This window comes from Dermochelys coriacea, chromosome 3 (genome assembly GCF_009764565.3).
Source record: "Dermochelys coriacea isolate rDerCor1 chromosome 3, rDerCor1.pri.v4, whole genome shotgun sequence".
NCBI classification, from domain to species: domain Eukaryota; kingdom Metazoa; phylum Chordata; order Testudines; family Dermochelyidae; genus Dermochelys; species Dermochelys coriacea.
In genome coordinates, this window is record NC_050070.1 from 178,381,542 (window position 1) to 178,405,571 (window position 24,030).

General features: G+C 43.8%; 2 protein-coding genes across 6 annotated transcripts in view; one reads left to right on the top strand and one right to left on the bottom strand.

Annotated features, from left to right (window-relative positions):
• Window positions 1-225: 225 nt before the first annotated feature.
• Window positions 226-6,467, bottom strand: MCFD2 (multiple coagulation factor deficiency 2, ER cargo receptor complex subunit). The gene is made up of 4 exons (XM_038397842.2): window positions 6,330-6,467; window positions 3,496-3,644; window positions 2,711-2,870; window positions 226-1,728 (listed from the first exon to the last, which is right to left on the bottom strand). Exons 2-4 carry the CDS (start codon window positions 3,636-3,638, stop codon window positions 1,597-1,599), a joined length of 435 nt encoding a protein of 144 aa, XP_038253770.1. The 5' UTR covers window positions 3,639-3,644; window positions 6,330-6,467; the 3' UTR covers window positions 226-1,596.
• Window positions 6,468-13,606: 7,139 nt separating this feature from the next.
• Window positions 13,607-24,030, top strand: part of TTC7A (tetratricopeptide repeat domain 7A) — a 268,350-nt gene continuing 257,926 nt past the window's right edge. For 4 of the 5 annotated variants that reach the window (XM_038395347.2, XM_038395348.2, XM_038395349.2 and 1 more), the window contains exons 1-2: window positions 13,607-13,859; window positions 19,248-19,411. In XM_038395347.2, the coding sequence (XP_038251275.1) occupies window positions 13,700-13,859; window positions 19,248-19,411 (324 nt within the window). In that variant the 5' untranslated portion in view covers window positions 13,607-13,699. The remainder of the gene's footprint in view (window positions 13,860-19,247; window positions 19,412-24,030) is intronic. The other variant, XM_043511898.1, reaches the window with a different exon arrangement.

The window sequence follows — 24,030 nt, forward strand, 5'->3', positions numbered from 1 at the left end:
TATACTTAAACTCCTTGGGGCAAAGACCATCCTTTTGTTCTATGTTGTACAACACCTAGCATAATGCAGTCCTGCTCCATGATTAGGGACCCTAGGCACCACAGTAATACAAATAATGGCAGCAAGGAAATTCAGCTGGTAGAATTAGGTGGATTTTTTTTTCCCCCTGAAGAATTTTAACTGGAAAGTATTTTTGTATTATTCTTTCAACTTCAAGCTATTGCATCAGCTTCAAAATTTTATTGCTTGTATATCCCTCATAAGCCATTATACAAATCTGTCAAAATAAGGAAATGTTACAGAAATATCTGACCCACAGTTTTCATTGCACAAACATTTAAACAGGAAACTTTACAAATACATTTTTCCCCATATAAGAATAGTTTTATACAGAAAATGTCTTTACAGAAAAGCTTGCATTTAGATTCATCATGAACCTGATTGCTTGATGTACTAAGATTTTTAAGCTACACTTAAGACGGTGTCAAAAAAAGCAGCAGCACATCACTTCTATACTTAAATCTGCTCGACTTGAGTCTTGTTGAACCAAAACATTGAAAATACTCCTACGACCATTTTCGTAAGCAGATAATTCAAGTATCTTTAAGCTCTTCAAAGTGTTAGTAATGAAATACTTTGTATTTTTTCTAAAAACACCACCATAATGTGTGTCAAGATACATCAATATGAATCTTGACAAGGCAGCATTACCTTCTTATACTATACTGTTGTGCTGAAATAATACTATAACAGAAGAGCAGTCCATGGTATAGAAAAAACTAAACAGAAGTGTTGTATTAAGCCAGTTTGATAAACTTCAAAATGAGTTTTCATTCTATTAAATGCTACAGTGTTAAATGTAATAAAAAATACTTATGTTTTCTTAAAAAGACCATTTAGGGTAGAGAAAAATCCAGTAAAGTACTACCTATAGAAAAACCTGACCTATGGGAGGAAATTGAAAAATATAAATGGGTATGCCAGTAAATACAATTAAAAATATATTTATTTTTTGCAAAGACTTTAACTCCGTAAGGTATCATTTAAAGTTCGAGCATAAACCACATCCAACAATCTTGTTTTATCTTACAATTTCTCTGTTTTGAATTTTTGTACTTATATACAAGTTTTATTTTTGGTAAGTTCTATGTTTAATGTGGAGCTAGGAAGAATTTTCTTGTAAAGGAGCACTACAGTCACATTTTCTTGCTTTCCTGGCATTTTCTAAATTAGGGCTTTTAAGTGAGATAGGAAAATAGTGTACTTTCTCATTATCCTTATACTAGGAATGTAAAATAGTTTTCCAACTGAGGCTGAAGCATATGTAATTAGTAATTTTTCATATTAGCACTTTCAAGATTGAGATAGCTAGTTACTTTTAGTAAAGTGTAATTCCATCACTTCTGATTTATGTAGTGTTCTTTCCTTACTAACACACACATTTCAACCTAAAGAATTAGAGTGGAATAAGAACACATCTTCCTACCATGAATACTGCAGCACAGAGGGTGGTTTGTACAATTAGTTTATAATAGACAGTAATAAGTCACATTATACTGGGTCACATTTGCATACAACTAGAACAAAACAAAAAACTTATTCCAGTGATTTTGCAAACTCAGCATAATCAATGTATCCATCGTTATTTTTGTCATCATCTCGTAAGACATCATCAATTAGACTAATTAACTCTTCTTCTTTTATTGCCTGGGAGTGTTCACCACCTTCCTACAAGAAAGATATTAGTTACAGCAATTTCTCTCTGTCAGTGAGTTGCAGTGCCATGGAAGGTTGACAGTTGTATTACAATCTAAAGCAAAGAGTATCTGGCTCCCTCATTCCACATACAGTTATCCTTCAACTATATCCATATCATGTACGTGTGTGTGTGTGTGTGTGTGTGTGTGTGTGTGTGTGTGTGTGTGTGTGTGTGTGTGTGTGTGTGTGTGTGTGTACACACACACACTCTCACTCTATATCAGATACTTTTATAGTAGGTGTAAGGGGGTTGTGAAAATTTCTGACTTCAAATAAGGGGCTGCCAACCTGAAGAGGTGGAGAAACAGACTTGCAGCAAAAGAGCATGTTCACAACAGCACTGCAACATACTGGCCACACAGCTGGTAACTCCCCTTTCTACCCCTGCCCACCAGGCTGTTCTCTCCTCTGCATAGTCATGCTCTTCCAGGCCACATTCACCCTAGCAGGCCATAATGTCTAAGTCCTGGTCTAACTAGGTAGGAAGAAATCGATTTAAGTTACACAACTTCAGCTACGTGAATAATGTAGCTGAAGTTGATGTACTTAGACCTACTCACTGGCGGTGTCTTCACTATAGTGAGTCACCTGCTGCCACTCCGCGTTGACTCTGCCTGCGCCTCTTGCGGCAGTGGAGTACAGGAGTCGACGGGAGTGCACTCGGGAATTGATTTATCGCATCTAGACTAGACGCGATAAATCGACCCCTGCTGGATTGATCGCTGCCCGCCAATACGGCAGGTAGTATAGACATACATTAAGCTAGGATAGGGCCTTTCTGGAGCACTGATTGTAAAGTTACAGATATGGTTTACTTAGTACTTTCATAAAACAAAACAAGACTGATATTATAGAAAATCTGACTATACAGAAAATACATGTTCTAATTGGAGCTACTTTTGAGTACTCATTATTTTGAAGAGCCACATGGGCTGTTATAAATACTGCTCACCTCTTTATGTACATGTGATATAGCAGTGGCAAGTTCTAATCCATCAAGCAAATTATTGCCATCATAATCATGCATTTTGAAGTAATGGAGCTGCAACTCCTGTGAGGACATCTCAGATTCTGGTTTGTCAATTACACCTTCTAAGTGTTCCATGATATGGCTGAAAATAGAAAATAATGCCAGCTAGTTAATATTTAAAAGCCTGTTTATATTTAACTGCTCTTTGATCAGGAAAATAGTCTACAACACTTTGGATAAGATTCTGTGTTGAGTCTCTTCAAGATGTGGCACAGAACATCTCTCCCCCTGGTCTGCAAGTATATGGTGGTTTTAAGCCACCATTGTGCCCTCTTGATCCTGATATACTACAGGGGCTAAAAAGATCTTTGATATAATTTAGACAGTGGTGGGGGCCTGTCCAAGTTACAGTAGCCTCCCAAGGCTCTCTCCTTATGCTGGTCTTCCACACAGCTTGTACTGGGTGAATTCCCCCTCCCTGCCCCAGCAGCTTTTAGGGCCTCTTTATGATGATCTGGTTCTTCTATCCACTGTAAAGAGGAGAGAGGATAAGAATCTCACCCTGTAAGTGTTCATAATACACACTTCCCCCCAGAATGTTTTCCATGGCCAGTATATACAAGGAATAACTGTTTTGGCTAAGAGATTCTCCATACTGTGTAGACAGGGCTACCAGGCCCCGAGTCCCACTATATACTGGAGTCTCCAAGTTCAAAGTGAATCATTGAGCAATACAAGTTTACATTTACAGAATGCAAAATACATACTCTTTGTCTTGTACTAGGTTCTTATCAAGGCGAATATTTGCTTGATGACTCTCCTCTGCATGCTCCTCAGCTTCAGAGGAGATCAAGAATGCAGTCACTAGGCAAAATAGCAAATACACGCTAAACATCCTTGAAGCCATCATGATCTCCTAGCAAGAGGAAAATATATACATTAAATACATATGAAAAATACTCAATAAAATGCAAGATTTTCAATGTAATGAACATAATGGGCATATAAAATCCCTATTAAATTGTAGGATGCAAGTATATTTTTCATTACTACTACTACTAAAAAAAAAATCACACCTTTTGTGCTAGGCTATAAAATTGGGTGTGTTGTCTAGTACTTTCCCCAGCAGAAAACAGAAGAACTGCTACTAAAAATTTCTTCGGTCTCTCCAAATGCCAATTAAAAAAAACCCATCTGGGATAATTCTCAGAAACTACATTTTCAGGTTGGGAATATGCAGCTGCTAATCTTTCGATAAGCTAAAGCCACAACAATTACTTGCGACTCTGTAAAGGTCTTCTAGTCAAACAGCCACAGCAACTTCACCTAGATGCATTTTACAGTATTTTCTTAAAAATCTCAATTAGTCCGAGTAGGTCTCCTTTCTTAGGTTTGAATAAAGGAGTTTCACGACATCATAAACACTACTGGAAATATTTAAAAAAAACAAAGCAGCAATGGAAATACTCCAATACCAGTTTAAAAGTAGGACAGACATCTATAGAAACAGAATTTTTTAAACTAATGATAGCTTTGATTGTCATAATTCTAAGTTTTATTAAGCTATATTAATGAATCTTATTAACCAAAAGTGCATTATAAAGTTGTTTAGAGTTCATATGTTAGTGTAGTCTTTGTTTCAATCTTTTTGTGGCTCTGTTCAATGACAAAGTGGCTATTTTGAAACTGTAACGCTACTACCCAAATTCTAGGGTGATGTTTCCAGTAATTTCCTAGGAGATATAATATGTAATTAGAGTATAAAAATTTGGCACACTATTGAAACACTTGGCACTCAATGTTGGTTTCTCATGAAAAAGTATAAATCATTAAAATCATGACATAATGAATGGAACGTAATATAGGTGAAAGCAAGATAAGTGCTTGATACAGAATGGTTTTAAGTGGCTGAACGTATTAATAAGAACTAAGACAAAAGTTAGAAAGATGAACCCTACCATGAAACAATATTGATCTACTTTTTCAGAAACGTCCCTGAAGAGTCAATGGCTGTACCAAATTAGGACTAAAATAGAAGTACAAAGTGATATTTACCTGTTTGCTATTACTATTTGTTTGTCAGAAGGTTTGCTATCGCTTTGAGCTGCAGTAGCAGGTCAGCTAGGAGTTCCAGAGATGCAAATACTAATGGCAGCTTTCACAACTCTATGGCCTACTGCCAGGATGCTACACAGAGTTTGCATAACTTATGAAAATATTAGTTCTATTAACTAGGCATTTGGAATGGACCAATACTTCTTCACAGTTCCCCTGAACCATCTTCTTTGTCTTTGATAACAGAAAAAACAGCAAGGAAAAAAAAAAAAAAGATGCCTTTTCATTAGGACACTAACTTAGTCACCATCATTGCTCATAATTACAGAAGATGTGAATTTAAACAGTTATACTTTACACTGGTGCAAACTATTATTTAGGTATACACATGACTGATTAGTTTCTGACACTCAGGAACAATTTAACTGAAATAAGTAATTTTTATATTGACATAAGAGTGTCCACAAAGCCTTTTAGAGTGATCTAACTAAATGGGTTTAAAAACAAACAAAACCACCTTCAGTTAAACAAGATCAACTTTTGTTTAGACAAGAACTAGGGTCCAGGAAAGCCTGAGTTCTACTGTCACCTCTGCCACTGATTCACTACATGATGTATGCAAAAAGAAAAGGAGTACTTGTGGCATCGTCTCTAAGGTGCCACAAGTACTCCTTTTCTTTTTGTAGATACAGACTAACATGGCTGCTACTCTGATACATGATATATGGCAACTCTCAAATTCTCTGCTTCGGTTTCCCCAGCTGTAAACGGAGAATAAAAGAAGACCAAGTTTTCTGCAGACATAACTCCCCTGACTTCAATTCACTTACACCAGAAGAGAATTTGACAGAGAATCCTGAACATCAGCTACCGCTATCTAGTAAGGGAGATGCCTGTTTAAAATGTACTGAAATCCAGACGTTCGTCTTCATGAGTTGAAGCTTTGTAAGAAAATAAAACTACAGCATCGCTACTCAACCTCACGACAATTTGCGAACTATTAGTAGGAACAGTGACCAGAAGGCGTGTGAGCAGTGACTGCAGGATTACTCATTCATTTAAGTTAATTGCTTTCGCTGTCAGGGCCGAAAGGCAGCGCCACGGTACGTTTCCATCTACGTGTTACTCTAGCCCTACTCCTGCTGCTAGACACCCCGCGAACACCCCCCTCGCCCCCGTCTCGGCCCTGAGGCCTCACCGAACGGCAGTGCTGCCATCTGCCCTCCTCCTGCCCCCCAGAGTGGGCCCCGCGTGACCAGGCCTCTGCCATAGCCCCTGGGCGAGTCACTGGGGCGGGCGGGCTCCCTCCGCGCCTCTCGCCCCGGGACAACGTCTGGCCCGGCGTGGGGGGCACCCAGCGCGGGAGATCAGAGGGAGCGGACGGGCAGAGGCAGGTTCCCATCCCCGGCCGTAGGCGCGCCACAAACTCCTCGCACCCGCGCTCCGCCCGGCCGGCGGCCAGTCCCCGCCTCTGAGCGGCGTGGAGGGGGCGGCTCCTCCAGCCAAACACGACTCTCCGCGGTGTGAGGAACGGCCCCGCACTCACCGGCTGCGCAGGTACAATATCCCAGGACGGGGCACTAAGTCACGGGCAGGTGCGAGCGGGATTGGGCCAGGTCGGCCACCATCCCCCGGGTCATCTTTGACCCGACGCACGCTCGCGTCCTGCCCCGCCCCCTCCCGCTCATTGGCTTCCGTCTGCTCAGCTTGGGGGAACGTCACGGCTGCTGGAAATTCCACGTGTAACGAAAACAAAGGGACAGGTGGGGGGAAAGGGGCGGGGTCAGGTGCTCGGCATGACACGCCCCCTCTGGCGTGCCCCGCCTCCTCCGTGACTCCACCCCTCCCGCCCTTTCCCACTATGACTCCTCCCCGCCGTGGTCTCCTCTCTCTGCACCTCCCCGCAGCGGTGCGGCTTGTGGTCAAGTGGGCGAGGCTGTGTATCCCGGGGGTGGGGCTCTGGCACCACCAAGGCGGGGATGTGGTCCTGTGGGAGCAGCCCGTCCCGTGGCCCTGGGCACTGATGTGTCCTGAGCCCTCTTAGGCCACTCTGCCAGCAGGGCTGGTGGTGGGTCCCATTCATCCCCTGCAAGGTGTCCCAGGCCTGCGGCTGCCTGAGTCTGCAGGAAGCCCAGAATGGTACAAGCCCAGCCCTGGTTGCCACACTTGCCACAGTGCCCATGAGTCAGGGGCGGGGATGTCACTGTGCATGGCCCAGTTTGAAAAATTCCATTGAAACACCCATAAAAGAAGAACATTTACAGCGTTTGTTCCAGTTTTATAGGCAGGCTCTGCTTGGTACCGATTCCAGGGCTGGGCAAGGCATGCTGGAATGGAGAGCGGTGACCGTCTGCAATGGGAGAGTGTGACCATTTACATCCCAGCCCTAGCAAGGGGGCACCAAGCCCGCAGAGCCCTGCCATGCCCAGCAGGGCATATACAGCCATATTTTCAACATCTGCATAATCTACTGAGTGGGACAGGTCATCCTGTCACAGCAAATGGCTTTGCTTTGTGTATGAAGGTTGGCGTACCACTGTTTTGGGGACTTTTTTCAACTCGAGTGTGGATTTTTTCTCCCTCATATTCTGTGTGCATGTTTGTATGTGGGGGCTTGTTTTTTTGTCATTGGTTCTAGAAGCTCCTCACCCTTCATGTTTTAGTTGATGGTTGTGTTTATCATGTTTCTGGAGCATGCTAGTTTGACTGCTTCAGATGTGATTCCCCATGTTCTTTGCTTTCTTATATCAGTAACTTAATATTCTTTATATGCATCATCACATTCTCTCATCTCCCTTGTGTTCCCTTTTGTTTACATTGTACCAGTCCACTCCCTGTTTATTCTAGAAACCTTGACTCTCTCAAGAAGTCTGTTCAGTCTTTTTGCTTTTGTAAGCATTCATCACATTGTTCTCTGTTAGTTATTAGACTAGCTTTATTGACTAATGCTCATTTATGAGCCCGATACAGTAATGAGGGAAAGACCAGATTGAAAGTATAGCTGTCAAGCTGCCCTGCAGTGTCTCAAGAGTACTAGTGCCAACCTCAGGGCAGACTTAGGAAAAAGGGCTCAAACCCCAAACTGGTTTTGAGTGCTATACTTAGATTTTACCAACCACTTATCAAATGTAAATTCCTCAGGCACTATAATAGCCTTAACATAGAGTCACAGACAGTCTGCTGGGGAACTCTGATTTGTCTTGCCACCATAGTAAGCCTACCTTTGTGATAGATGGTCCTTCACCAAGGATCACAGCAATATTCAGGATACTCCCAGTCCTAAATAATCGGTCACTTACCCCAGGTCAGCTGCACTTTAGTTCTCACACCAAAGACAATGCTTGTAGCCAGTCCTATAATAGACTATGTAAAGATATATAGGAAAATTAAAGAGTTATTTACAAGGATAAGCAGGTAAACATACATACAAAAATGAGTTACAATCTTAAGTTTCCAAAGTAATGGAAGCTTCTATGATAAGCAAGCACTTTAGTGCTAACCCAGGCTAAGCACTGGGGATCTTTTGTGTACGCCTAGTAATTCCTTAGAGACTAACAAATTTATTAGAGCATAAGCTTTCGTGAGCTACAGCTCACTTCATCGGATGCATTTGGTGAAAAAAAAAATTGGTATTTTTTTTCCACCAAATGCATCCGATGAAGTGAGCTGTAGCTCACAAAAGCTTATGCTCTAATAAATTTCTTAGTCTCTAAGGTGCCACAAGTACTCCTTTTCTTTTTGCGAATACAGACTCACACGGCTGCTACTCTGAAACCTAGTAATTCCTGTTGCCCTGAGTCCAAGCAGCATAAGGATACAGTTCTTCCTTGTTAGGGGGTTTTAGTCCATCTTCCCCCCTCTGTTTTAAGCTGCAAATTCAGCTGATGAGAGGAATTCACTTGCAAGACTCATCTTCATGTTTTTGGCCAGGAAAGAGTAAACAACAAAGTTTTTTCTACTCTTTAATGTTCCAGTCTAGTCCATATGTTGTTGATAGGCCTTCCTTGTCGGCTAAGACATAACACCTTCTGTAAGAGATCAGCACTTTACACTAGTTAATGTCTCTCTCCTGGGAGGTGATCTAGAAGCTTACAATGCAAATGCTGAAATATTACTTTATATTGTGAGATACCTATGTTATAAGTGAGATTAATGCATGCAGCAACATACCAGCATTGCATAAAGCAGGGGTGGGCAAACTATGGCCCAGGGGCCACATCCTATCCTCCAGATGTTTTAATCCAGCCCTCGAGTTCCTGCCAGGGAGTGTGGTCTGGGGCTTGCCCTGCTACAGTCAGGGAGCAGGGTTGGGAGCTTGCTTTGCTCCACGCAGCTCCCAGAAGCAGTGGCATGTCCCCGCTCTGGCTCCTACACATGGGGCAGCCAGAGGGCTCCACATGCTGCCTCCACAGCTCCCATTGGCCAGGAACCATGGCTGAGGGGAGCTGCAGGGCTGGTGCCTGCGGATGGGGCAGCGTGCAGAGCCACCTGGCTGTGGCTCCGCGTAGGAGCCAGAAGGGGGGACATGCTGCTGCTTCTGAGAGCTGCTTGAGGTAAGTGCCCCCCAGAGCCTGCATCCCTTCCTCCCTTACATGCCCCAATCCCTTGCCCCACCCCGATCCCCCTCCCATCCTCCGAACCCCTCGGTCTCAGCCCGGAACACCCTCCTGCAACCCCAACCCCTCATCCCCAGAGGCTGCAGCCCCAGCCGGAGCTCTCACCCCTGCACTCCAACCTCCTGCTACAGCCCAGAGCCCCCTCCTGCACCCTGAACTCCTCTTCTCTGGCCTCACCCCAGAGCCCGGACCCCCAGCTGGATCCCTCGCCCTCTTCCGCACCCCAACCCCCAATTTTATGAGCATTCATGGCCTGCCATACAATTTCCATACCCAGATGTGGCTCTCGGGCCAAAAAGTTTGCCCACCCCTGGCATAAAGTCTAAACACTAAACACATTCTTAGAATTCTAATACCTGTTTTACCAATACTAACACACAACTGAATCAGACTAATTCCAGCTATGTATGTACTCTGAAACCAGCTATGTATATGTCAGTTGTTCAGTGAAGACATGGGGACCTTCATATGAGCTGGCACCTGGTCTACCAGCATCAAAATAGCACCAGCGCTGACTCTTGATGAAGGTGTTCTTGACAGGAAAGTTCCTTAATTCTTGGAAGAACCATTGAAATCAGTTTGCCTTGGAATGTAAATCTGGATGACCATTAAGATCCCTTATGACAGGTTTCAGAGTAGCAGCCGCGTTAGTCTGTATTCACAAAAAGAAAAGGAGTACTTGTGGCACCTTAGAGACTAACAAATTTATTTGAGCATAAGCTTTCGTGAACTACAGCTCATGCATCCAATGAAGTGAGCTGTAGTTCACGAAAGCTTATGCTCAAATAAATTTGTTAGTCGCTAAGGTGCCACAAGTACTCCTTTTCTTTTTTCTTTTTAAGATCCCTTAGTGATGGATGAACCGTAAGAGGGTTAGAGTTTGGTATGGATGCTCATTCAAACATTTAGGCTCTGCCAGACTTGCTATCCTAATTTTTTGTAAACCAGTTAAATGTTCAATGCAACATTCTATGTATCTGAAAATATCTTAGCTAGTACATATGTAGGAGTCTGAGAAGGTATTAAAATAAAGTATATTTCATCTTGTGTGCCTAGAGATATTCCAAACCATACATATTTCCTTTTTGTACAGTAAGACTCTGACAATTCTGGGTTCCAAAAATCATATGCTATTTTGTTTTCTTTTGGTTCATCACAATTTATGAAATCAGTAAGTTCCTTTAGAGACCCCTATGTAATATTTTGTGGCTAGCAATATCTTCTAGAAAATATCTCTGTCCACTCTGTTCCTTCTATCCATTCTCTTTCTACCTCTCTTTTCCCCAATTGTTAAATTGTCTAACGGTTCTTATATTTAAACTTTTCAGTACTAGATACGTTATGGGTGCTTCCTGTTTTCAAGTTAATAACCACTTCCGGAGCGAAATAGACCTCAAGAGTTTAAGATTTTTTAGTCCAGAACACACATACACACACACATTACTGGGAGAACAGAAAGTATTCATTATTATACTGAAGTACTTAATCAACAGATACAGTGTTTTTTAAAATACAGTAGGATTTTAAATGTTTGGTTTTAACGGTCAGAAAATGAGAAGTTGAGGCAGCCATGTTTGTTGTGGGGGTAGTTTTGTGGGGTGTAATAAATCTGGGTGCAAACTGTATCATTACTGAAAACTTTACAGTTGTGAGGTAGGAATTTAGCATCCTTGCACCCTGATTCACAATCTCTAGGTCCACGTGGCCATGTCAATTTACTGGGTGAAGTCCTAGCCCCACTGAAGTCACTTGGAGTTTTGCCATTGACTTCAATGTAGCCAAACTTTTGCTCACAATTTTAATTCACATATATCTCAATATAGTTAATATGCATTTCTTTATAAAAATATCAACTAGAAAATGTTTCATGTTTGCTAGGCAATAAAGTATCTAGACTAATAAGTTTAGACCAGAATCTGCCATGGAAAAAACCGTGGATGGGAAATGTACTTGTGAAAAACCATAAAATTCATTGTGGTGCATTTTCCTCACATGCCCTTGTTGTATGGGGATATAACGACATTGCAGAAAATGCATATGTGTCTCTTAGTGGGGTGGGGGTAGGAGGTGTGTTCAGGGATCCTTGCTAAACACTGGCCACGAGCCTAGGGATTTCTGACCAGACATGCAAAACAAGTGCTCCGCACAGATGGTCTCCCCTCTCTCTTGTGAGCATGGCAGTCTCTCATGCTGTGTTGCATAGCTACTTCCACCATGGGAGTTAATTCTAGTTTGTCTGACAGACACTAACTTCCTTTGCTTTCTTTCTCATGGACTTTTAATCCCTGTTTTAGGGAAGCCTGTTCTATATAGTAGCTGCTCCTTGCTTCTTCCTCTCAGCCCTGTTTCCAGTGAAGTCCCAATCATGCATTGGGATTCCTGTGAATTGTGGGGGAGTTGAGCTGGCCTCATAGAATCTGCTTGCCTCCACATGTACATACTGTGTGTGTGTGTGAAATAGAGATTATCACCTTGTCACCAGAAAGCACAATCCAGTTATCACCTAAATACAACAGTATTTGTCAGCACGCTTAACTGGAAGTTCCAATGGGCATATTTTTGTGATTTTTTTCATTTTGCAATAATTTAATTTGTATCCAGGTTTTTATACAATGTCAATCACCATAGTCCCTTAAGCACTTTCCCGTGATACATTCAGGGGTGTCACTAGCACCTATCACTTGTGGTTGCTTTGCCAATTCTCTCCCAGGAAAATGGGGAGGAAGTCATTTTAAGTGCTTTTATTTGTGAAAGCCAGGTCAAAGAAGTATGCTCTGTACTTGGAATGGAAAGTGATGGAATTGTGATAGGATATAAAATATACAGAAATGAGCTTTTGCTGAGAATATATATATATCCAAGCAAGCACTACAAGAGTTAAGAGGTGCACTAAAATTCTAGTCAAAGCTTAAGGGAAAAGAAATGTGAAAAACAGATTTGTGTGTGTGTGTGTGCGCGTGCACATTTCTTTTCCAGTACTGCAGAGCACACAAAAGCTTTGTTCTGGCACTGTCTCCTTCCCTAGCAGGAATGAAATTTAAGCACTTAGGTGAATGAAAAAGTGAAACATTTCTTATTGTTTCGTTTATGGTACACTGAGTACAATCAGTGTGGTTTGCATCATAAAAAACACAGGAGAGGACACAATCCGCCCAATAGAGAAGACAAACAGTTTAGATCATGCACTAGATTTCTAGAAGATGGATGTATTTAGCAGCAGCACCATTATGTGTATATATAACATAAATCTTGCTTTGGATGATAGCTAATACATTTTAAATGATTACTATTATGGATGCAAAGCTTTCTAGTAGGAATTACCAGCTGAAAGGAAATAAAAAGAGTTCACCTCAGAGTCTGATGGATGAGTTCTGGTAGGAAGGAGTAGGGTCTAGCAAGCAAAGCGGAGCTCTGCAAATTGAGAAAGATGGATTCTGTGCCCTGCCATACACTTGATGTGCAATCAGGAACAAGCCACCTAATCTTTTTGTCTCTGTTTCTGATAGCATACTTACCTCACGGGGATGTTGCCAGCCTTTCATAAATTGATGCTTGTTAAACACACTGAAATCATCGGATGGAAAGCGCAGTAGAAGTGCAAAGCCATATTATTATTCACTTCTCTTTGCCTCAGTTACCTCGTCATTACGGAGATGCCTAGCTATTTTAGGATATTGATCCTCAGAGGGCTGTTGTTCTCCGAGCACAGCTCACTCCTCCTTTATCACACACTCCTTTCTTGAGTCCAGGGATTTACTCGAGGAATAAAAGGGAAGGAAGACGAGCCAGCCTCCGAGGTAAATAATAATAAGTCCTAGCGCTTGTTATGTTCCAAGTGTTAAGTAAGTGAAGTGGAGAGCGCCCGGGGAGGGTGGTTAGCAAATAGTAATACAAAGCAGAGCGGAAAGCAGCCTAGGGTGACCAGAGAGCAAGCGTAAAAAATCGGGACGGGGTTGGGGGGGGAAGAGGTGCCTATGTAAGAAAAAGTCCCCAATGTCAGGACTCTCCCTGTAACAATCAGGACCTCTGGGCACCGTAAAGCAGAGGGAACAGGGGAGGAAAGCGGTTGCCGGTGCCTAGGCCGACACGGGCGCTTTCAAGCGAGGGCATTTCCCCGCAGTGGGAACTCAGCGGCGCTGGTTCCGCGGAGGCTTTGCCGCCTTGCAGCTAGGACTTCACTTCCCAACATGCACCCGGCGACCGCGGCACGTGCTCGAGGCCGGGAGGGGAGCCCGGCTGTTGCCCAGGCTCTGCCCGCCGGGGACTTCCCTCTTGTTGCACCGGAGCCACCCAGGCGGAAATGGCTGCGAAGGGCTCCCATTCGTACCTGAAGCTGGAGGGGGAGATCGAGAGGAGCCGGGCGGAGTGTCAGTGGGACCGGCTGCCCGAGCTGGTGAGGCAGCTGCTGCTGCCCGCGGCCAGCCCCCCGCGGAAGGGGGCCGGGGACGCGCAGGACTCCGGTGAGTGCGGCGGAGCGGGCGACCCGTGCCCAGGGGATCTCTCCGGCCGGCCGAGCCCTGGAGCCAGGGGCGCTGCGGATCCGGGCCGAGCCCAGCCGCCCCATGCGGCGGGCAGAGCAGGGCGGTGAAGCCAGCCGCCCCTAGCTGTTTGAACGCTGCGTGGCTCCTGGCTACGTGCTCCCCCGCCCCGGGCACTGACCGTCCTTTCCTCAGCCCCTGGCACGTGCCGGGCGCTGGGGGGGCTCCCCAGCGGGGTGCGGATAGCAGTGGGGTTTGTGGGACTTTCGCCCACGTTTGCGAACGTGTGTGGAGTTTGTCTCCCGCTTGCACAGGGTGATCTAAGGGAATCTCTAGGGGTATCCAGACAGCAAAAATGTGGCTTGTGTCTGTATCCACTATATATACATATATATTTGCCATGAACCCCTAGCTCGCCAGCCTGTTTAGCTGGTTTGATCAGGAAATGGTTACATTGGGAATTGGAGAGTTGCTCATTGGAAGCTTTGGCTCATGGCTGAGTCGAGATATGTCCCTTGCAAGTGGAGAAGTAGAGATCCACTTCGTTTTATAAACTAGAGCAAAAACATATATATTGCAGTAGTGCCGTAAGGCCACAACCTAGCTGGACCTTGTTGTGCTAGGTGCTGTACAAACATACAATAAATGAAGTCCCTGCTCCAAAGAGATTGAATAGGGGTGGTTTTAGCAGCTGGCCTGATCTCTTACTCATCCTGTAGAAGGAAATTCTAGAGGATGTGCGAAGGATCTCACCCTTGAGCAGGGCAGACTGCCTCAAAAAGTGGAAGGAGGAAAAATACTCCCAGAAGAGTGAGTGCCTATGTATGTAGTCATGCAATTACAATGATTCACGTGTCTTTGTAAAGCTGGTCGTGGAACTTGACAACAGGAAGAGCAGAGAGACCCAAAATGTGAACCTGCAAGCAGGAGAGACGAATCTGCAATCTTAAGGGAAATAATAATTAAAAAAAGCAAACAAAACTCATGGCAAAATTCAGCCCTTATTTATTCCTATGCACCACTGATGGAATTAGTGGGCTTTCATTGGTATAGCTCAGGATGGAAATTGGTTTATCTAGCTCAGCAAGCATATACCTATAAAAGATTTGACCCCTTCTTTTTTCATGCTGCATATCTAAGTGGGGAGGAGACTAGTGACTGCTGGGATGATTCATTTTGTTTGAATCCTGTTAAGATTTGCTCACCCAGAACCTTAGAGAATATCCAGAATGAACTCATCTGCAAACTGCTCTCTCTTTAGCATTTGGAAAGATTGTGTGGCTATGTTTATCTTGGCCACGCTTTAGTCCAAGAGTTCTTGGAACAATTTTTTTGGTGGCCTCCAACTCTTGCTGTTGGCTGCACTTGTACTTTATCCTAAAATTATTTATTTTTTCCTAAAGTTAATAAAGTAATATGCGCACATATACATCAAAGTCATTCGCAAAAAGAAAAAAGGAGTACTTGTGGCACCTTAGAGACTAACAAATTTATTACAGCATAAGCTTTCGTGAGCTACATGCATCCTTTGCATGCATCCGATGAAGTGAGCTGTAGCTCACGAAAGCTTATGCTGTAATAAATTTGTTAGTCTCTAAGGTGCCACAAGTACTCCTTTTTTCTTTTTGCGAATACAGACTAACACGGCTGCTGCTCTGAAACCTATCAAAGTCATTGTAATTTATTTAAGTAAGGTTTGTTTGGGTTTTTTTGCAGACTCAAAAATCATTCACCATTATCTCTATTCTTTACCGGACCTAACAGAATAGAAATACAAATATGATGCTTTGCATGTTCTTGTCTTTTTTTTTTATTATTGTTTCTTGTGCTTTTTTGGTCAAAGAAAATATTTAAAAATGCTTCTACATAATAGAAGTTTAAATAATAATGAAAAACATATCTGGGTGGCTTGGGTCTGGGGAGGGGAGGGGACAGGAGGCATGGCTGTGGCTGGCCCAGGGCTCCTTCGGGCAGGTTGGGGAGCTCAGGGCTTCAGCCAGCCCGGAGCTCCCCTGGACGAGTGGGCAGAGATCTTTTGGGCTTCGGCCAGCCTGGGCCTCCTCCACGCAGGTGTGGCGGGGCGGTCTCGGTTTCAGCCAGCCCAGGGCTCCCCTGGTTGTGGAGGGAGGGGTGCTCCGGGCTTCTCTGGGCGGGGGCCTTGGGGCTCCAGCTGCCGAGGGTGGGACTGCAGGCAGAAGGGGTGAAGTTGGGGGCTAGCCTCCCCAAAAGGGGGCTCCACCCGCTGCCTATGCACCCTCTTCTCGCCTGCCACTTGCCTCCTCACTCCCCTGCCACAGACACCCCCTGCCTGCCATGAGAACTCTTGCTCGCTGGTGGCTCACCGCTCACCTCACTCCCCCTGCTCGCAGCCAGACCCCCACCCACCCTCCTCACTCCATCCCTGCTTGAAGCCAGACCCCCACCCGCCCTCCTCCCCCTGCTGCTGGCTTGCCTCTCGCCTCCTCACCCCACCCCTTCTCACCTCCTGCATCCTCACCCCACTCCCGTGTGTGTGTGTGTGTGTGTGTGTGTTTGCAAGTTTGGGGCCAAAGTGATTTTTATGCTCATTGTTCTTTGATACCTCCTTTGTAAGAGTTACGGCAAAATCTATGTATCTGAGACCTCTTCCTCGATCCTTCGCCTGCTGGTTATCTGGGCTCAGATACTACCTGCCATCGATTCTTAAACAGATAGATGATCTGGTCTCTGTTGTGACGGGGTCTAAACTGTGGAGGTCTCGACCCCTGAAATCCATCACATTCCACCACACCTGAAAAAAAAAATCTATGAAAGCGTGACCACTGGGCGTTATATTTGTTTTCTCCCTCCTTTCTGGACCCTCTTAGATCATTTTATTTCTTATGTTTGTAGAGGATGCTCTCTTATTTAAATGTATCATGTGTTGTTATGATGTACTGATGCCCTCCACCCCAACCAAAGCAGTCAAGGTAGTGTAAGTTCTAAATAGCCATTATATTTTTATTACCTATTTCCTGCCAGTGTTTTCATCCCATTGACAGGACACACTACTTTGTTATCAAATTGTTCATTGGAGGAGTGCTGGGATACTTTATTAACACCATAGTAGACAAACATTTTGGAATTTGTAAGGATAAGTAAATGATCTAGACTCTTGCTAAAAATGACTTCTTTTTTAAGAAACCAAAAAAACCAGACCTGATCCTGTGACTTAAGACTGGTATCATTGTTGAAGTTGATGGGACTATTTGTGTGAGTAAAGTTACTCGCATGCAAAAGTGTCTGCAGGATGGGGCCATAGAGTTTTTCAAAGGCAGTGCCTTTCTGAGGAGGGAAATTGTTTGATGTATTTGGGCTTGTTTTCACAACTGCAACTCTTTAAAAATATATTTTGTTTGGATGTAGAATTAGTAAGACTACAGGCTCCAGCCCTGCAGTTCAATCTGTGTTGCAGACCTTTGTGCCTGTGTGGAGCTGCACTGATTTCGCTGGGGCGTTGCACAGGCCCAGGAGTTCACCGTGTGGCTCTGATAACAGGTGTCAGGGCCAGAATCGGTGGTAAGATTTTTGTTTTTAATGTATTATTTTTTACTTAAAGGGATAATGTCAAGTTTTATCAGTTTAAAAATTGTCTCCTGCCAAGACATTGTCACTTGATAGTTATGAAGGAGAAAATCTCTAGTTTCGTTTCTTTGACTAAAGAATGAATCAGTTCCAGAGGTACAGCACTTTTCAATGGTCTTATGGTAACAAGGGAGTGTCCCTGCAATGTGAAAAACGTTCTGTAAAGAAAAAATTCTAATATCATGCCTCTGTAGTGGTTTTATAAACTACAGTGTCAGGAGGGAATTTTTGTAAAATGCTTTGGCAGTTTTTGTGTATAAGTACAGTGTATGTGTCTCTGTGTGTGAGAGAGATGTATAATTTTATATTTACTGTCTATATTTTTGTTTGTTTATATATTTCTGTGGTTTTGTAAAGTAATGTACTGACTTTACTGAATGTAAAATGACAAAGTGTAGTGATGTGAATTCTTCTTACACAGCTGGGGAAAATACAATGTGTGAGCATGCTAAGTAACTCTGATTATTAGAACCTGATTATTAAAAATGTGCATGTAATTGCGACCCTAATATGTAAAAGTATTTACTGTGATTGTTCAAACAAATTAGGTACTTGTGTGTGCACAAATCGGCAGTTATTTATCTAATTGGCCATTTGCAGATGCAGTAACCGCATTCACAAATTAAGAAAGCAACTGAATGTGCTTTGTAAAAAAGAAAAACAAAACACCCAAGAAAACTCGGTCTTAATGTCAGATTGCTTTCTATTTTTCTATGTAGCAAAAATATCATATCTGTAATACTTTTAGTGTTTAAAAATTGTCTTGTAAATTAAAAATATTAATAAAAAATAAAAAAAGATTTGTTCCTGCATTCTCCGTGTATTGAAAATTCCCTAGATTTGGAATTTTAAGTGCACATGCAATGCGGGTTGGGCCTTTGATTTATATATGAACAATGTAAAGGTTTGACCCTTAAATATTAACATGAGTTCTTACTAACATTAACGCTTACTTCTGTGAGTAATCTCAATGATTTATTTATTCTGCAAACACTGTGGCATGTGAGATACTTGACTCATATGAACAGTCATGCTGAATGAAACTACTAAGACTATCTGTAAATTATTCATGTGTGTAACTGTTCACAGGATGGGATCTTACATGTGGTAATAAGAGTTATGCTTGCACTAATTATTTTGCAGAATCAAGCTCCGAATTTGTCTTTAGTTTAACAATGTGATTTGGTGGGATTTTTTGTTTGTTTGTTTGGGTTTTTTTACTTATTTTTACAAAAAAAATTTTTTTTGACATATCTGAAACTTGGCATACAGATCTCAACCAATTTTCTACAGCCAGGGTCCTGATTTAGCAAAGCACTTGCACATATAATACATACTTGTACATATGTAAAATTAAGCATGTATTTAGGTGCTATGCTGAAATTTGGCGTAAATTATTAGTTCTTGAAAATAGGGGTTCACAGTGGAAATTTTGAACAGCTGAATTCGTGATGGCAATATAGTGAAGTCTGCTACCAAAGTAAATGCCCACACTTGTAAAGATATCTTCAGATGAAAATGAAAAAAAAAATTGCCTTTTTTTTCCTTTTTTTTTTTTTTTTTTTTTTTTGTAGGAAACTAACATTTCCAATAAGCAGAAGAATCATCAGTCTCTTCATAATCTAATATCATCTTCCTGTACTTACATTTGAACTCCTTAGATAAGGGTAATATTATACAGTTGGACAAGATACTCAGTGCTGTATTCCCATCTATCGTAGGATAGAAAAACAAACAATGTGACTTCTCTTCTTCTGTGTCTTTCAGTGGACTATGGGAATCTGCTGCTCGCAGAGGCCCTTCTGGAGCAGTGTTTAAAGGAAAACGTTGCCAAAATAAAGGACTCCATTCCATTAATGGAAAAGAATGAGCCAAAAATGAGTAAAGCCAAAAAGTATTTGACCGGTATTCTAAACAGAGGAAAATTACTAGTAAGTACTTTCAGTAGACTCAAATCGTTATCATGTTGATGCTACTGTGGTATAGTTGTTAAACAGAAATACAAAACATCTGCATCATTTGTCTGTGGCTACCTGTTTCTTACACACATTTCTGTGCTCCTTAACATGTCGTTTAAGTCCCATTCGTTATCTCTTTGTGGTATCTTCAGTTGGAAGAATACCTTTTTCAGAGTACTAGAGTAAATTATATGCTCATTTACTGATACACATTAATTATTTTCTGGCAATCATTTGAAAAGAGTTGGCTGAGAGGATAGGAATTTGCTATATTATTGGACACATCATGCTTGTAGAACTTGCTTTGAAGGATTGAAAACATTAGTCTGAAATCCTGGACTTGCTACAGTCTGTTTAAGGGCCTGATCTTGTGAATGTTGCAGAAGGCCCTCATTTTGTATTTATTTCAATGTATTTGTAGATACTTGGGCCAAGATTTTCAAAAGTGACTGCTTTCCTTCTTATTAGTTATTTAGGTTTCAGTGCCTAGGTACTTTTAATGTCATCTTGCCCGTTCTTATTGTTATTATGTGCACACTGTAGTGGGGTACAGAGGGGTCCTGCATCCACTGTGGTCCAGAGCTGCTTGGGGAGTGAGGAGTATAAACAAATTAGCTCCTCACATTTCATAGAATCATAGAATATCAGGGTTGGAAGGGACCCCAGAAGGTCATCTAGTCCAACCCCCTGCTCAAAGCAGGACCAAGTCCCAGTTAAATCATCCCAGCTAGGGCTTTGTCAAGCCTGACCTTAAAAACCTCTAAGGAAGGAGATTCTACCACCTCCCTAGGTAACGCATTCCAGTGTTTCACCACCCTCTTAGTGAAAAAGTTTTTCCTAATATCCAATCTAAACCTCCCCCATTGCAACTTGAGACCATTACTCCTCGTTCTGTCATCTGCTACCATTGAGAACAGTCTAGAGCCATCCTCTTTGAAACCCCCTTTCAGGTAGTTGAAAGCAGCTATCAAATCCCCCCTCATTCTTCTCTTCTGCAGACTAAACAATCCCAGCTCCCTCAGCCTCTCCTCATAAGTCATGTGCTCTAGACCCCTAATCATTTTCGTTGCCCTTCGTTGTACTCTTTCCAATTTATCCACATCCTTCCTGTAGTGTGGGGCCCAAAACTGGACACAGTACTCCAGATGAGGCCTCACCAGTGTCGAATAGAGGGGAACGATCACGTCCCTCGATCTGCTCGCTATGCCCCTACTTATACAACCCAAAATGCCATTGGCCTTCTTGGCAACAAGGGCACACTGCTGACTCATATCCAGCTTCTCGTCCACTGTCACCCCTAGGTCCTTTTCCGCAGAACTGCTGCCGAGCCATTCGGTCCCTAGTCTGTAGCGGTGCATTGGATTCTTCCATCCTAAGTGCAGGACCCTGCATTTATCCTTATTGAACCTCATTAGATTTCTTTTGGCCCAATCCTCCAATTTGTCTAGGTCCTTCTGTATCCTATCCCTCCCCTCCAGCGTATCTACCACTCCTCCCAGTTTAGTATCATCCGCAAATTTGCTGAGAGTGCAATCCACACCATCCTCCAGATCATTTATGAAGATATTGAACAAAACGGGCCCCAGGACCGACCCCTGGGGCACTCCACTTGACACCGGCTGCCAACTAGACATGGAGCCATTGATCACTACCCGTTGAGCCCGACAATCTAGCCAGCTTTCTACCCACCTTATAGTGCATTCATCCAGCCCATACTTCCTTAACTTGCTGACAAGAATGCTGTGGGAGACCGTGTCAAAAGCTTTGCTAAAGTCAAGAAACAATACATCCACTGCTTTCCCTTCATCCACAGAACCAGTAATCTCATCATAAAAGGCGATTAGATTAGTCAGGCATGACCTTCCCTTGGTGAATCCATGCTGACTGTTCCTGATCACTTTCCTCTCCTCTAAGTGCTTCAGGATTGATTCTTTGAGGACCTGCTCCATGATTTTTCCAGGGACTGAGGTGAGGCTGACCGGCCTGTAGTTCCCAGGATCCTCCTTCTTCCCTTTTTTAAAGATGGGCACTACATTAGCCTTTTTCCAGTCATCCGGGACTTCCCCCGTTCGCCACGAGTTTTCAAAGATAATGGCCAAGGGCTCTGCAATCACAGCCGCCAATTCCTTCAGCACTCTCGGATGCAATTCGTCCGGCCCCATGGACTTGTGCACGTCCAGCTTTTCTAAATAGTCCCTAACCACCTCTATCTCTACAGAGGGCTGGCCATCTCTTCCCCATTTTGTGTTGCCCAGCACAGCAGTCTGGGAGCTGACCTTGTTAGTGAAAACAGAGGCAAAAAAAGCATTGAGTACATTAGCTTTTTCCACATCCTCTGTCACTAGCTTGCCTCCCTCATTCAGTAAGGGGCCCACACTTTCCTTGGCTTTCTTCTTGTTGCCAACATACCTGAAGAAACCCTTCTTGTTACTCTTGACATCTCTTGCTAGCTGCAGCTCCAGGTGCGATTTGGCCCTCCTGATATCTTTCCTACATGCCCGAGCAATATTTTTATACTCTTCCCTGGTCATATGTCCAAGCTTCCACTTCTTGTAAGCTTCTTTTTATGTTTAAGATCCGCTAGGATTTCACCATTAAGCCAAGCTGGTCGCCTGCCATATTTACTATTCTTTCGACTCATCGGGATGGTTTGTCCCTGTAACCTCAACAGGGATTCCTTGAAATACAGCCAGCTCTCCTGGACTCCCTTCCCTTTCATGTTAGTCCCCCAGGGGATCCTGGCCATCTGTTCCCTGAGGGAGTCAAAGTCTGCTTTCCTGAAGTCCAGGGTCCGTATCCTGCTGCTTACCTTTCTTCCCTGCGTCAGGATCCTGAACTCAACCAACTCATGGTCACTGCCTCCCAGATTCCCATCCACTTTTGCTTCCCCCACTAATTCTACCCGGTTTGTGAGCAGCAGGTCAAGAAAAGCGCTCCCCCTAGTTGGCTCCCCTAGCACTTGCACCAGGAAATTGTCCCCTACGCTTTCCAAAAACTTCCTGGATTGTCTATGCACCGCTGTATTGCTCTCCCAGCAGATATCAGGAAAATTAAAGTCACCCATGAGAATCAGGGCATGCGATCTAGTAGCTTCCGTGAGTTGCCGGAAGAAAGCCTCATCCACCTCATCCCCCTGGTCCGGTGGTCTATAGCAGACTCCCACCATGACATCACTCTTGTTGCACACACTTCTAAACTTAATCCAGAGACACTCAGGTTTTTCCACAGTTTCGTACCGGAGCTCTGAGCAGTCATACTGCTCCCTTACATACAGTGCTACTCCCCCACCTTTTCTGCCCTGCCTGTCCTTCCTGAACAGTTTATAACCATCCATGACTGTACTCCAGTCATGTGAGTTATCCCACCAAGTCTCTGTTATTCCAAGTCCCTACCCAGGCATTTCCCCATCAGGCATGCATATCCCTGGCCCTGTCTTCCCCGGGGGGGGCTGCAGGAGGCACAGAGTTACTGTGGTTCTGGGGCTGCACTATTCCCTGTGTCACGCCAGCTGGGATAGGGAAAGAAGGCTGGAAATGGATTTCTGTTCTTTAATTTGAAAAGAGGAAACTGTACCTCATTTGGGACTCATTGGGGTCACTGGGGGCATCCCTGTAGTGGGCTTGCCACGGGGCAGGTGGAGCAGTGCCCCACTAGAAAAAATAGAAACAAATCCTGTGTAAAATCAGTGAAACTGTCCCAGTTCTATATGCCGTCCACAACTGCTTGTGCAATAGAATAGCTCTACCAGATCCATGTGAAGTTATCAACTCTGGTGCCCCCATGTTGTAGGTTCCAGAACAGGGCTTCAGAGCAGTGTTTAACTCTTTATTACCCACTGATCTCAGACTTAAAAGCATGAGCCTAAGGCTGGAGTCTTTGTCCACTGTGGATGGACTTTGGAACTGTGTTCCACGCCTAGCTTTTGAGAGTTAACTACAGGGGAAGCCAGCAGTATTGAGACTAAAAATATAATCATAGAAATGTAATGCTGAAAGGGACCTCAAGAAGTCATCAGGGCTAGCTCCTTGTGCTGTGGCAGGATCAAGTACAGTAACTCCTCACTTAAAGTCGTCTCGGTTAACATTGTTTCATTGTTACGTTGCTGATCAATTAGGGAACATGTTCGTTTAAAGTTGCACAGTGCTCCCTTATAATGTTGTTTGGCAGCCGCCTGCTTTGTCCACTGCTTGCAGGAAGAACAGCCCTAGTTGCAGCTCGCTGGTGGGGGCTTGGAACCAGAGTGGACCGGCAGCCCCCCTATCAGCTCCCCGCTCCCCTAAGTTCCCTGTGCGGCAGTAGCCCAGCAGGCTAGCAATTGCTGGCAGTTCAGCTGTCCCTCCCGCCACTGCCATGTGCTGCTCCTGCCCTCTGCCTTGAAGCTTCTCCCTGGAGCCTCCTGCTTGATGGGGGGGAGGGCTAATGTCAGGGTGTCCCCCTCCCCTGCTCCTGCACCCTGCTTACCCCATCTTCCATAGAGCAGGGGGACACACGACAGGGCTCAGGACAGAGGGAGCTTGCTGCTCAGCTTGCTGATCTACTTAAAAAAGCAGTGTACTTAGAGTGGAGTCAGCATACTTAAAGGAGCAATGCAC

Bases quoted from the DNA above. Each gene is read 5' to 3' on its own strand.
- MCFD2 (XM_038397842.2), bottom strand. From the start codon at position 3,638: ATGATGGCTTCAAGGATGTTTAGCGTGTATTTGCTATTTTGCCTAGTG. The intron at 2,871-3,495 runs GTATGTATTTTG...TTCTATTTTCAG, and splicing joins AACCTAGTACAAGACAAAGA to CCATATCATGGAACACTTAG. The intron at 1,729-2,710 runs GTGAGCAGTATT...TCTTTCTTGTAG, and splicing joins TATCACATGTACATAAAGAG to GAAGGTGGTGAACACTCCCA.